The sequence below is a fragment of the Diceros bicornis genome, chromosome 18 (genome assembly GCF_020826845.1).
Source record: "Diceros bicornis minor isolate mBicDic1 chromosome 18, mDicBic1.mat.cur, whole genome shotgun sequence".
Classification (NCBI taxonomy): domain Eukaryota; kingdom Metazoa; phylum Chordata; class Mammalia; order Perissodactyla; family Rhinocerotidae; genus Diceros; species Diceros bicornis.
Genome location: NC_080757.1, coordinates 29,039,062 through 29,052,518, shown reverse-complemented (window position 1 = coordinate 29,052,518; position 13,457 = coordinate 29,039,062). Strand labels below are relative to the sequence as shown.

The following is a 13,457-nucleotide window of genomic DNA, read 5'->3' as shown; positions in this document are numbered from 1 at the left end:
GAACCTTACTTTGTGGCAAAAGAGATTTTGCAGATGCGATTAAGGATTTGAGATAGGGCAAGCATCCCGAATTACCCAGGTGGGCCTAATGTAAATCACAGGCCCTTATAATTAAGAAGGAAGCAGGAAGACTAGAGAAAGAAACCTAAGGACAGAAGAGATGTCAGCAGAAAGAAGATGCTAAATTGCTGACTGGAGAAAGGAACCACAGGCAAGGAATGTCTATGGAGAGACAGACAGCGTTTTTTTGTGTGTGTGGGGGGGGAACATGAGCCCTGAACTGTCCTCTTTTTTCTGAGCAAGACCAGCTGACCTAACATCTATTGCCAATTCTCCTTTTTTCCCTTTTCTCCCAAAAACCCAGTAGATAGTTGTATGTCATAGTTGCACATCCTTCTAGCTGCTTTAATTCTCCTTTTTTCCCTTTTCTCCCAAAAACCCAGTAGATAGTTGTATGTCATAGTTGCACATTCTTCTAGCTGCTGTGGACACCGCCTCAACATGGCCGGACAAGCTGTGCGTCGGCATGCGCCCAGGATCAGAACCTGGGCCATCAGTAGCGGGACACATCACTAAGCCACAGGGCCAACCTCTAGACTTCTGAGTTACAGTACCACAAACCTTATCTACACCCTTATGCAACTAAGATAAAGCCCTAAGATAACAAGTTAAAAGGGTAACTACACACAACAACAAAAAAAACAAAGACACCAGAAGCTTACATTCAAACACCCAAGGTCAGGGGAAAGCGCGAACGCAGTCCCCCACTACCACAAATTATGCAGTCGAGTTTCCCACATTTGGGGAAATCGCAGGGGTCAGCACATCCGGAGTGCAATGGATAAGCCTCGCCCTGGGAAAACCACCTTCGTGATCATGGTATCTCCCCTGCCAGGTAAGTATGAGTTGTCAGTATTGCCTGGCATCTCACCCTCAGATTCAAATCACTCTAAAGATAGGATCACTTTTCTCATGCAGTCTATCGACCTTCTTACTTCTAGAACGAAGAGTCTCCAAACTATAATTAACATGCAGCATATTTTGTATACCTAGATATTGCCAAAATCCTAGGAAATATATGCCTAGTGTAGCATGACCAGCAGTCACTGCGCTTATCTACATATTCCACACCCCTTTTGCTGATGTCATTTAGCGCTTCCTTTTCCTAGTATAGCTAAAGTGGTGCTGTTCAAATAAAACTTAAAGGTAGAGATGCTCTAAAAATAAACAACAGGGGCCGGCCCAGCGGTGCAAGCGGTTAAGTGGGCGCACTCCGCTGCGGCGCCCAGGGTTCGCCGGTTGGAATCCTGAGAGCGCACCAACGCACTGCTTGGCAAGCCATGCTGTGGAGGCATCCCGTATAAAGTGAAGGATGGGCATGGATGTTAGCCCAGGGCCAGTCTTCCTCAGCAGAAAAAGAGGAGGATTGGCAGATGTTAGCACAGGGCTGATCTTCCTCACAAAAAAAAATAAAATAAAAATAAACAACATAAATAAGTTCCTTCTTTCAGGGGCTTGGAGCTAATGATGTCACTGTAATGTCTGGCGCAGCTCAGCAAGCTGCTATCCATGTAACTGAAAGAGTAAGTCTGAAAAGATGAAATTTGACCAAACTACATTTGAAAATCCAGTCCATGTATTGCTAAAAATAGGTTGTCAGTTCAAACCTTTGAGCCCAAGTACCAATTATGCTCTCTTTCAAATATGCAGCAAATGATCACCCTTACTTGAAAGATGAGTTGCACAAGCTAATTCTAATTTTGAACCAAGCCAACTAGGAAAAAGCTCATGCAGCGTGCCCTCTACACACAAACATTTGGAGAAGTCGAAGGGGTCCGCATAGCAGGATGTGATGATGGCCCTCACCATTGGAAACTACCTCCATGATCAGAGTGTCTCCCCTCCTAAGCAAGAATAAGTTGTGTTTCCATGTATCCTTAAACCCTCCCGTGCTCAACACTACAACCACAGGGTCGTCGCTTTTTCCAAATGGAAAAAGCAAATGGTGTCTCTGAAATCCAGAACAAGACTACTGGAGAATCCATCCTACAAGAGACTCTTGATCCCTGCTAGATTCCTATTAGACTCTTTAAAAAGAGCAAATCCTGTCTCAGGCAGTGGTTAATAACCCACATATTCCACATCCACATAATAAATATCATCAGTCTTCTCACTCCTCTACTTCCTTCTTCACTGTACATTAGAATTGGAGTTTCCAAGTTTAACTGTTCTTCAATGGTCTCTCCAAGATCAAGGAAGAAACACTCTATTTCCCAAGTCTTTTTATCCTGCAGAAGGACTCTTCTGGTCTTCTCTCCTGCGCCAAAATAAATTAGCCAACATCCATGCCAATCCTCCTCCCCCTTTTTTTCCCCAAAGCCCCAGTAGATAGCCGCACGTCATAGCTGCACATCCTTCTCCGCCTCAGCGTGGCTGGAGAAGCGGTGCGTTGGTGCGCGCCCGGATCCGAACCCGGGCTGCCAGCAGCAAAGCGCGTGCACTCAACTGCTAAGCCACGGGGCCAGCCAGAGTTTTGTATCTTTAAAACAGGAAGAAATAATGCTTTAAAAAAAAATCTTATTAAAGATGAACAAGCAATAACTGAGAACATAGAGGTGTCTACAACAGAGAAAAAGATATAGGGGTGGAGGGGGGAGGGGATTCTATGACGTGAGCTGCAACTATTCTTGAAGTCTGACCTTTTGTCAGTCCACCAGTTTGATACATACAGACCTTCTCCCTCTAAAGAAGGAAGTATTGGGGCTGGCCTGGCGGCCCAAGCGGTTAAGTGCACGCGCTCCGCTTCGGCGGCCCGGGGTTCGCTGGTTCCTGAACCCGGGCGCACACCGACGCACTGCTTGTCGAGTCATGCTGTGGCGGCGTCCCATATAAAGCAGAGGAAGATGGGCACGGATGTTGGCCCAGGGCCAGTCTTCCTCAGAAAAAAGAGGAGGATAGGCATCAGATGTTAGCTCAGGGCTGATCTTCCTCACAAAAAAAAAAAAAAAGAAGGAAGTATTATGTTATAAATATACACACATACATAAACTTACATACATGTAGATATTATCTATAAACAAAATATCTATATTTTGTTTTGTGAAATAAAAGTTAAGATATCTTGAAATCTGGTTGGGAACCACTCATGTAAGGGAAAAAGGTGATGTCTATGAACTAGACTATTGTTACCATCAAACTCAAATTCAAAATTCCATTTTCAGATCTGTGACTAGCAGTGCTTTCTTAAATAGCACAGAGCCCTTAAAGGATCCATAGTCTCCACAAGGCTAATTTCAATATTCACAAGAACTTCATTGTTACTGGACTAGTTATCAAAATATTTGTCTAAGACAGTCTGCCTTAGGGCAAAAAAGGTAACTGTCCTCCACTCTTGTGGCTCAAGCAGGTTAAGAAAAACATTAGTGCTATAATCCTCACAGAAGCCCTTCAGACCTTAATAACTTTGGAGGAGAGCCACAACATTTCTTTGTAGAAAAATATAAGGAACTATATGTGATTTTTAAATACTAACAAAGCACAGAAAAAGTGGAGAAGCTTATGTTCATTTTACAAACGTTGCAAAACTGTTGCCAAAACCAAAGTAGACATAATAATCTCACAGATTAATCTCATTTATGAACAAAAAAATGCAAAACTCTTAGCTACATCTATAAAATCTTTATGAATTGAATCTAGTAAGATATTAGAACATACACAATAACTAAATAGGTTTTATACCAGGAATATGGGACCTAAGTACATAAACATATATGATAAAGGTAGCACTTCCTATAGATGGGGAAAAAAATGGATTACCCCATAAAGAGTGCTTAGGAAATTGGCTCATCACTGGAAAGGAAAAAACTGCTTCCTTCCTCCTATTTTACATTAAAAAAAAATCAGATTAAAATAGCCAAATTAAATCGTAAGCCAAACGTAGAAAAAATACAGATGATTATGTTTATAATTTTGAAAAAAGGAAAGATTTTCTTTTTTTTTTATTAAGTCCCCCCACCCCGAAAGCCCCAGTAGATAGTTGTATGTCATAGTTGCACAGCCTTCTAGTTGCTGTATGTGGGACGCGGCCCCAGCACGGCCAGAGAAGCGGTGCGATCCGAACCCGAGCTGCCAGCAGCGGAGCGCGCTCACCTAACCGCTAAGCCATGGGGCCGGCCCAGGAAGGATTTTCTAAGTATGTTACCAAAGTCAGAATTAAACACAAACTTGACTGGATTTGCATACACAAAACCTCAATAAAGTAGAAAACTTTATTAAGTTAAATACACATGACAAAGTAGGAAGATATTTACAATATAGAGTTAGGCAAATATCCTGTATGATAGAATATGCATATGAGAGAGGGTAGGCAGCATATGGATTAAGAGCATGGGTTTTGGGGCCGGCCTGGTGGCGAAGCTGCTAAGTGCCCAGGCTCCACTGCTGGTGGCCCGGTTCAGATGCCGGGCACGCACTGACGCACCACTTGTCAGGCCATGCTGTGGCAGCGTCCCATATAAAGTGGAGGAATATGGGCATGGATGTTAGCCCAGAGCCAGTCTTCCTCAGCAAAAAAAAGAGGAGGATTGGCATGGATGTTAGCTCAGGGCTGATCTTCCTCAAAAAAAAAAAAAGTGGGAAAGGATGTACACATGTTCATAGCAGCATTTCTTACAATAGTCAAGAAGTGGAAGCAACCCAAGCGTTCACCCACAGATAAATGGATAAACAAAATGTGGTATATACATAAAACAGAATATTATTCAGCCTTAAAAAAGAAGGAAGTTCTGACATGCTGCAACATGGATGAACCTTGAGGACACTACACTAAGTGAAATAAAACAGTCACAAAAAAACAAATACTATATGACTCCACTTATAAAAGGTATCAAGAGTAGTCAGACTCATAGAAACAGAAAGCAGAATGGCTGGGGGAAGGAGAAATGGGAAATTGTTGTTTAATGAGTACAGAGTTTCAGGTTTGCAAGATAAAAAAGTTCTGGAGATCAGTTGCACAGCATTGTGAATATAATTAACACTACTACTGTACACTTAAAAATGGTTAAGATGGTAAATTTTATGTTACATGTATTTTACCACTATTAACAATTAAAAGTGGGCAAAAGATATAAATGAGATAGTTATAATGATAAAATATATTTGGCAAATAAAATTATATGAAAAGATTTTTAACCTCTCTTAGTAATAGAAGATGATAACCATTTAAAGTCAATTATACCCCAATAAAAAAGAGAAAAAAAAAACACACAAAGACTGCTAAGGGCCAGTGCTTTGGTGGAGGTGGGAAAACCAGCCCTCATGTGCTGTTCATAGGAGTCTAAGCGGTGCAAACATTTGGCAATATGATTTAAAACGAAAATGTGCATACTCTTTGATCCAGGAATTCTACTTCCAGAAATGTATCCTTAGCAAAAGCGAGTGAGAGTAAGCACACTACTTCATCACAGCAAAAAACTGGAAATAATTCAGCTGTCCAAATGGGCCTCAGGACAGAATAGTACACAAACATTAAACTTAATTTTCAAATAATTTTCAATCACACGGGAGAAAGCTTTGACAAAATATTAAGTGAAAAACAAAAGACATAAAAATTTTATACAATTTGATCACAAGTATGTAAAATAAATACATTATATGAACTTGAAGAAAGATTGAAATAAACCAAAATTTTAATATTATTATCTCTGAGTTGAAAAAGTTTATGAATGTTTTATTTTCTTTATATTTTCTGTATTTGTTTTCTATAAATAGATACATCCTACAAGTATATATTTTCTACCATATTTAAGAGTACAAAACAGAAAAATATAGGGAAAGAGGAGCAGGTCAATCATCTAATCATCGGTTCTTTTAACAAATATCTACTGAGCACCTACTATAGCCATACACTGGGCTAGGGGCTCTAGGAGAACAATAGTGAGCAAAATTCACATGGTCCCCGCTCTACTGAAGCTTTATGTTTAGTTGGGGAGACATATGGTAAAAAAATGATCGCACAAAGGCACCTGGTGCTATGAGAGCCTTAAAGGGGAGATTTGACCTAGTTTGAGGGGGTTTGTTGGAGGCAGAGGTTCAGGGTCAGAGAACAGGTCAATGAAGGATAAACAGTAGTTAACTGCATGAAGCAGGGAGACGTAATATTACAGGCACGTGCAAAGGCTCTGTTGTGGGATAAAGTCTGGCACACACAAGGAATTAAGGGCCAGAGTGGCTGGAGCATAGAGAGTAAAAGGCAGAGAGGTAAATGAGAGTCAGAACACGTAAGGCTTTCTGTAAATCTTATTAAGAAATCTGGTCTTTTTTATTTTTATTTATTTATTTATATTTTTATTTTATTTTATTTTGTTGTGAGGAAGATCAGCCCTGAGCTAACATCTGTACTAATCCTCCTCTTTTTGCTGAAGACGACCAGCTCTGAGCTAACATCTATTGTCAATCCTCCTCCTTCCCCCGCCCCCAAGCCCCAGTAGATAGTTGTCTGTCACAGCTGCACATCCTTCTAGTTGCTGTATGTGGGACACGGCCTCAGCATGGCCAGAGAAGCGGTGCGTCGGTGCACGCCCGGGGTCCGAACCCGGGCCGCCAGTAGCGGAGCACGCGCACTTAACCGCTAAGCCACGGGGGCGGCCCCTATTTTTATTTTTTTTGTGTGAGGAAGATCAGCCCTGAGCTAACATCCATGCCAATCCTCCCCTTTTTGCTGAGGAAGACCGGCCCTGAGCTAACATCTACTGCCAATCTTTTTTTTTTTCCCTTTTTCTCCCCAAAGCCCCAGTAGATAGTTGTAAGTCGTAGTTGCACATCCTGCTAGTTGCTGTATGTGGGACGCTGCCTCAGCATAGCCAGACAAGCGGTGCGTCGGTGCACGCCCGGATCTGACCCCGGGCTGCCAGTAGCGGAGCGCGCGCACTTAACTGCTAAGCCACCGGTCAGACCAAGAAATCTGGTCTTTATCCTAAAAGCAAAATAGGGAGTGAAACAACTGAAAGGACTGTAGAAAGGACACTGGCTGCAGCATGGGAGAACAGACTAGAAGCAGAGGTGACAAGACGCAGAGAGACCACCTAAAAGGCTCTTGCAGTACCTACAAGAGAAATGGTGGGAGCTTGGTCTAGAGAGGGAGACATGAACATAACCTAGATATTTTAGAAAGAAAACTGACAGGATTTGTGGATACATTGAATACGTGGAGTGAAAGGGAAGGAGGTGTTGAGGATGATTCCTCGATTTCTGGTTTGTGTAGACAGAAGGATAGATATTCAGTTCATGGAGGTAGAGAATGCAGGAAGAGGACAAGGTCTGCGGAGTAGGATGAAGATAGTGAGTTAGGTTTAAGATAGGCTGGGTTGGAGACTTTACACTGTCCAGTAGGCAATTAGATATTTGCATATGCAAGTCAGAGAACAGGTCAGGGCTAGAAACAGAAATTTAAGAATCATTGGCATATAAATAGTCACTGAACTGTTAATGTGAATACGATAGCAGCGAGGCTGAGAGAATGAGAGAGGAGAGGAGAGGATAGAACCGAGTAGTCAGCGAAAACTCTGCTACAGGGCCTTAAAATAACTCTAACATTTCATGCCCAGGTAATGGAGCATGAGCTTCCAACGGAGACAGAAAAGCCAGATGGGCGGGAAGGAAATCTGGAGTGTGGCATCACAGAAGTCAAGTGAGAAGAATGTTTCAAGAAAGAGTTTGTGGACAACAAATATATATTGAGCTCCTACTATGTATAAGGCCTTGTGTAATTGATACTGCTACTCTAAACATATATGTCTGAGGCCTCAAGCTTTATCACAATCACCTCTAAAGCTAAGCCTTGATTTGGAGTTTCTTCTCCATCCAAACAGCACTCATTTCTCTCTCCTATTTCCTAATCCACTTGAACATGCAAGGTCACCATTTTTAAAAGTTCTATGTTCTTAGGCTAAAAGAAAATAAAGTTCCCAGCTATAACAGAAATATTCATATTATTCCTCTCTCACATCTCTAGAAAATAGCCGTCAGTGTGAAAATGTCTCCTTATTTGAATACTTAGATTAATTATAGATATTGACAGCAATAGCTCATTCCTACCCTTAGTATTATATCTAGATAGCAACAGAAGTCAGGAATGCAACACAAGTCAGAAATACCCAGTAACGATCCTGATTACGGGCTCCATGAGGGCAGACTCTGTCTCGTTTGCCCTGTCTTCCTGCATATTACTAGCACTTAACAAATATTTAATTTTGCTTAAGTGATCCAATCTTCAGTGTGCTAGTCTTAAATAGGGATCCCAGTAAACTGTTCACAGGATTATTATAACGATCAAGTCACATAAAATATGTAAAAGCATACATTTCTTTGGCAATTTACAATTGTAGGCATTACAGCATTAGCACTCTGCTGAGCTAAGTGTTCAATAAGGCTTTTCAAATGCAAACACGTTAGAATATTTTAAAATGGACAAACTAAGATTTATTATATATCATTTCTGTGCTAAATGTTTTATATCTGTTAATTTAATATTTCTAACAACCCCATGAAATATTACCTTCTACTTGCAGGTGAGAAAACTGAGTAACTTGCTGAAAGTCTCACAGTTGGTAATTTCCAGAGATGTGATAGAAGCCCAATTTTTGTATGACTTCAAAGCTCATGCTTGTTTGCCCATAGTAGTGCCTCTCAAACTTTTTCCTCAAGTAACCCCAATCGCAAAGGAAAATAAAAACATTCTCAAGAAGCTTTGGGAGGCTACTGAAGTATCCCGTTTAAACTAGATCTTTCTTTAAAGTCTTACTTTTATCTTAAAATCTATTTTTATGTTTGCATTTTACTCTACAATTTATTAACGTTTAAAAGAAAATGTTTTAAATGGGTTACCAGTTAAATCATTCAATTCTTCCCTCTCTAAAGAAAATATGTGAGAAAACCTGCCACTATAGGAACGTGCACCTTCCATAAAAATGTCATAGCTTTGTTTGGTATGGGATTTGGTACCTGGCCTCATAAACCTGGATCCGAGGATCCCACTTGAATATAGAGCAAACTATACTAAAGAGATCTTAAGAATGATGACGGAAACAGTAATTATAAGCAACTCAAGGGTCAGAATGAGATACTAACACATAATTGTATAGCTACAGAGTCGACTAGTTTCTTAACTCTCCACTGCCAATGAAACAAAATTCTAAACACGACCGATTCCACTCAGTTTGACCAAACTAACTGAAGAGCTATCCCTGAATATGTCAACACCATCTCTTCACCCAAGACTCTGGCTGCTTTATAAGGAAAACCATGAGTTCTCTACACGGACAACATTTATGTAATGCCCAGATGTGGATCATACTTGCAGTTAAGCAATGTACTGAGTGGCAAACAAAACCACATTTTGACCAGTCCTGCCAGACTTTCCCTGCCCTACCAAATGGAGGACAAATATGTCTCGAATTCCCCACCCCCACCCCAAGAGGAGCTCACAATTTGGAGGTAGCTCGGGGTGGAAAAAAGGGTATCAGGTTTTAATTTTGACTTCAAGAAAACTGTGCTCTGAGCTTCTATGTCCTTATTTTCCTCGCAGCATGGTTGTGAGCATTTGAAATGTGTGGTATTTGCTAGCGTGCTTAACATGTTTCCTTCCTTAGACCTTACATACTTAAAGGGTTCTGATTTGCAATATTTAGAGAGTGCCTTTAAGCTACAAAGAAAAGTCAAGGCTAAGAACCGTCGCAAAAGGTAGGCAATGAGTTACTCCCCTAATTAAATCATACTCACCTAGGCAAAGAAACACTGCGTAACCACCTTCGAAACTGCCTCTCAATTCCCTCCAAGTTCGCGGTCCCTTCCCAAGTCTGTACCAGAGCAGGAGCTCTTGAGCAGCCCAACTACTCCCTCTCAGGGCCCCGGGAGCCCATGCCCAGCCCAATATGTGGACATTACTTGCTTACTTTTCCAGCTATTGCTTCTAGCCGTGAAGAACTAACGGTCTCAGAAACCACCACGCTCCAGACTGGACTCGCGGGCTGGTGTGGGGGGGGTGCAGGGATTCTGCGCCGATTCTGCGCCGAGCTCTCCTCGCGCGGTGGGGGGCTGACCCACAATCCCTCGCGAGGGCGAGGGCGAGGGCGTGAAAGGCGAGGGGGGAAGCCAAGGGGGACAGTGGGCGAGAAGAGTCAAGAGACTGAAACCCTATAATGAGAACACAGATTAATCCTTATATGACCGTTCCATACCCTAAACCGGCAACTGGCCAGTGTGTGTGTACGCGTTACTCCCACTCGGGGCGGGGGGGGGGGGGTATCATTCCTATTAACAACCCTCAAGTTTCCAACCAACGGGCCAAGGCAGAGGTGAAGAAATGTAGTGTACAGGGCCTGCTAGGCCTGGCTATCCAGCCTGCGGTCTCCATCTATCTTTTACTGTCAGGATGTAGGTTTGATGGATAAACCCTAAAAGGGATTTGGAAGAATCACGATGGAAACGATGTAGAAGTGTGAAAATCTAACACACCGCCACAGAGCCACAAAGCCTCAGGCCGCGTGCAGCCAGGCCGCGCCCCCGCCCTTTTCGCTTTACGTCTGACGTCACACGGCGCGGCCGAGCGCGAGCGAGCGGGATTTGGTCGATCCGGGTTTAGTAGCTCTGGGTCAGCGCGGCTGCGCGCGTAGGCGTCCGGGTTTGAAATGCAGCGGGGTTTAGTTAGTTTCCCCTTGTCGCCAGCGGTGCGGGTGAAGCTGGTGTCTTCAGGTTTTCAGACTGCTGAGGACCTCCTAGAGGTGAAACCTTCCGAGCTCAGCAAAGGTAACGACTCCCGACGGCAGGCTGAGGCACGCTGGCCGCCGTCTGTGTCGCCTCCCTCTCCGTTCTCCCGCCTTCAGGCCTCAGCCCAGTCTCCGCCAGCTTCTGCTGCCGCCACCGCTGTGTTTACACCGTGAAACGGCTCCTTGACTCCGCTTAAACGTGGTTTGCGTGGTTAGAACTGTGGTCTTGAAAACGTTTACTAATTGCTTTCTCTGCCAGTGCCTGCTGAATGCTCTGAGGGTTATCTCATTCATATTCAAAAGAATCTTCTTACGTGGATTATGTCCAATATGTAGATGAAGGAACTGATGCTTGGGGAGGTTAAGTAATTTTTCATGATGCCTGGGCTAGGTAGTTATGGAGCCAGGATTGGAACCTAGACAGGCTGTCTGATTTTTGCTGTTTCAAAATCAAAGGGGCAATGATTAAATTTGAGAAATGCGGGATTCGAGATAGGACTAGAGATACTAAGAGTGAGAAAGGGAATAGAATCCCCAGAACCTGAAGAAAGCGGTAGAAAGAAGACATCGCTTTTCTTATGTGATTCACTGAAAAAAACCAAAACCTCACATTCCAGAACACTGTAGATTATATGTTGATGGGAACCACTGTATCCTGAGGTGTGCAAAAATGAAGCCGTCTGCCGTCAGTCTCACTGTGCACATTACATTCCAGTTTGCCCGAACTGTGCTATTAAGATAGAACAGAATTTTAAGTCATTGCCCTTAACAATGGAAAATAAGGAGTTTCCAACTTGCCGCTCAAGAGTAAATGTAGACTCAGTGTTAACTGTTTGTTTTAAATCTTTCACTGCAGACTATGCCATATTGTTGGATAGGAATGAAATTGTGTCATTGAGGAAGCATAAGTGTATTGTTTAAAATATTTGTGCATCTGGGCCGGCCCGTGGCTTAGCAGTTAAGTGCGCGTGCTCTGCTACTGGCCGCCCAGGTTCAGATCCCGGTGCGCACGGACGCACCGCTTCTCCGCCCATGCTGAGGCCAAGTCCCACATACAGCAACTAGAAGGATGTGCAACTATGACATACAACTATCTACTGGGGCTTTGGGGGGGTGGGAAGGAGGAGGATTGGCAATAGATGTTAGCTCAGAGCTGGTCTTCCTCAGTAAAAAGAGGAGGATTAGCATGGATGTTAGCTCAGGGCTGATCTTCCTCACACACAAAAAATAAATAAATAAATAAAAATAAGAAAATAAAAAATTAAGGAGGACAACTTACTAGCATGTTAGATTGGTTGTTTTTTGTTTTTTGTTTTTTTTTCTGTGTGTGTGTGAGGAAGATCAGCCCTGAGCTAACATCCATGCTAATCCTCCTCTTTTTTTGCTGAGGAAGACTGGCTCTGAGCTAACATCTATTGCCAATCCTCCTCCTTTTTTTTTTTCCCCCAAAGCCCCAGTACATAGTTGTATGTCATAGTTGCACATCCTTCTAGTTGCTGTATGTGGGACTGGGCCTCAGCATGGCCGGAGAAGCGGTGCGTCGGTGCGCACCCGGGATCCGAACCCGGGCCGCCAGTAGCAGAGCTCGTGCACTTAACCGTTAAGCCAGGGGGCCGGCCCCATAGATTGTTTTAAATCTCTAAAGTCAGGGTGTGTTTTTCTTATTTTACTTTCAGAAGTTGGGATAACTAAAGAGGAAGCCTTAGAAACTCTGCAAATTATAAGAAGAGAATGTCTCACAAATAAACCAAGATATATTGGCACAGCTGAGTCAGCCAAGAAGTGCACAGCACTGGAACTACTTGAGCAGGAGCACACCCAGAACTTCATAATTACCTTCTGTTCGGCACTGGATGATATTCTTGGGGGTGGAGTACCCTTGACCAAAACAACAGAAATTTGTGGTGCACCAGGTGTTGGAAAAACACAATTATGGTAAAGTAAAATGTTCCCCTCTTAAGGATGGGCTTAACATTTATGTAAGTAATAAGAGTATTGTGCTATGGATCTGGTCAGGAAACCAAAAAAGGCACGTGTGTGTGTGTGCGTGCATGCATCAAACAAAAATCAACTTACCATTGGTGTTACTTAAGCAATCTAAATTGATACAATTATTTTGATATCAAAAAAATGTTTCTTTTTGGGGCCAGCCTGGTGGCACAAGAGGTTCACCAGTTCGGATCCCAGGCCAGTTCGGGTCCCGGGCACGCACTGTCGCACCGCTTGTTAAGCCATGCTGTGGCAGAGTCCCATATAAAGTAGAGGAAGATGGGCAAGCATTGGCATTGGATGTTAGCTAAGGGCTGGTCCTTGTCACAAAAAAAAATTAATTAATTAATTAAAAATGTTTCTTTTGTAACATACTAATGTAGTCATTGGGGTAAACAGGCAGTCTTTTACTTTATTATATAATTAATTTGTGAGAATATATTTAAAATTCAAATATTTGAAAGTAGCTTTACTTATAATAATAAAGTGTTCCATTCCCAGAGGCCTAAAAACCACTAAATAGTCCTTAATTATGGTTTTATAGGCATACCTTCTCCTTAATCCAAGCATTAATTGATTCACATATATTTGGAGCCATGGAGAGTCAGCCACCTGTGTTGCCTTGGGGAGTATATTTGCATTTATAAAACATTTAGTGGTACCTAATGGGTGGTGATCTGGGGTCTGAAAAGCACTGCCTTAGAT

At 42.6% G+C, this 13,457-nt stretch overlaps 2 protein-coding genes and 1 non-coding gene across 13 annotated transcripts in view; 1 reads left to right on the top strand and 2 right to left on the bottom strand.

Moving 5' to 3' along the window:
- TEX14 (testis expressed 14, intercellular bridge forming factor) overlaps window positions 1–10,014 on the bottom strand; it is a 129,282-nt gene extending 119,268 nt beyond the window's left edge. For 6 of the 7 annotated variants that reach the window (XM_058560561.1, XM_058560563.1, XM_058560556.1 and 3 more), the window contains exon 1: window positions 9,951–10,014. The gene's annotated coding sequence lies outside the window, so the exon portion shown is untranslated. Of the gene's footprint in view, window positions 1–9,777 lie in introns of all 7 variants that reach the window. The other variant, XM_058560557.1, reaches the window with a different exon arrangement.
- Window positions 740–903, bottom strand: LOC131418025 (U1 spliceosomal RNA). The gene has a single exon (XR_009222821.1). It is a non-coding gene; the product is annotated as a U1 spliceosomal RNA (small nuclear RNA).
- A 617-nt stretch (window positions 10,015–10,631) lies between the features above and the next one.
- Window positions 10,632–13,457, top strand: part of RAD51C (RAD51 paralog C) — a 38,379-nt gene continuing 35,553 nt past the window's right edge. For 2 of the 5 annotated variants that reach the window (XM_058560550.1, XM_058560552.1), the window contains exons 1-2: window positions 10,634–10,803; window positions 12,440–12,698. In XM_058560550.1, coding sequence (XP_058416533.1) covers window positions 10,686–10,803; window positions 12,440–12,698 — 377 coding nt within the window. In that variant the 5' untranslated portion in view covers window positions 10,634–10,685. Of the gene's footprint in view, window positions 10,804–12,439; window positions 12,699–13,457 lie in introns of all 5 variants that reach the window. The other 3 variants (XM_058560555.1, XM_058560553.1, XM_058560551.1) reach the window with 3 other exon arrangements.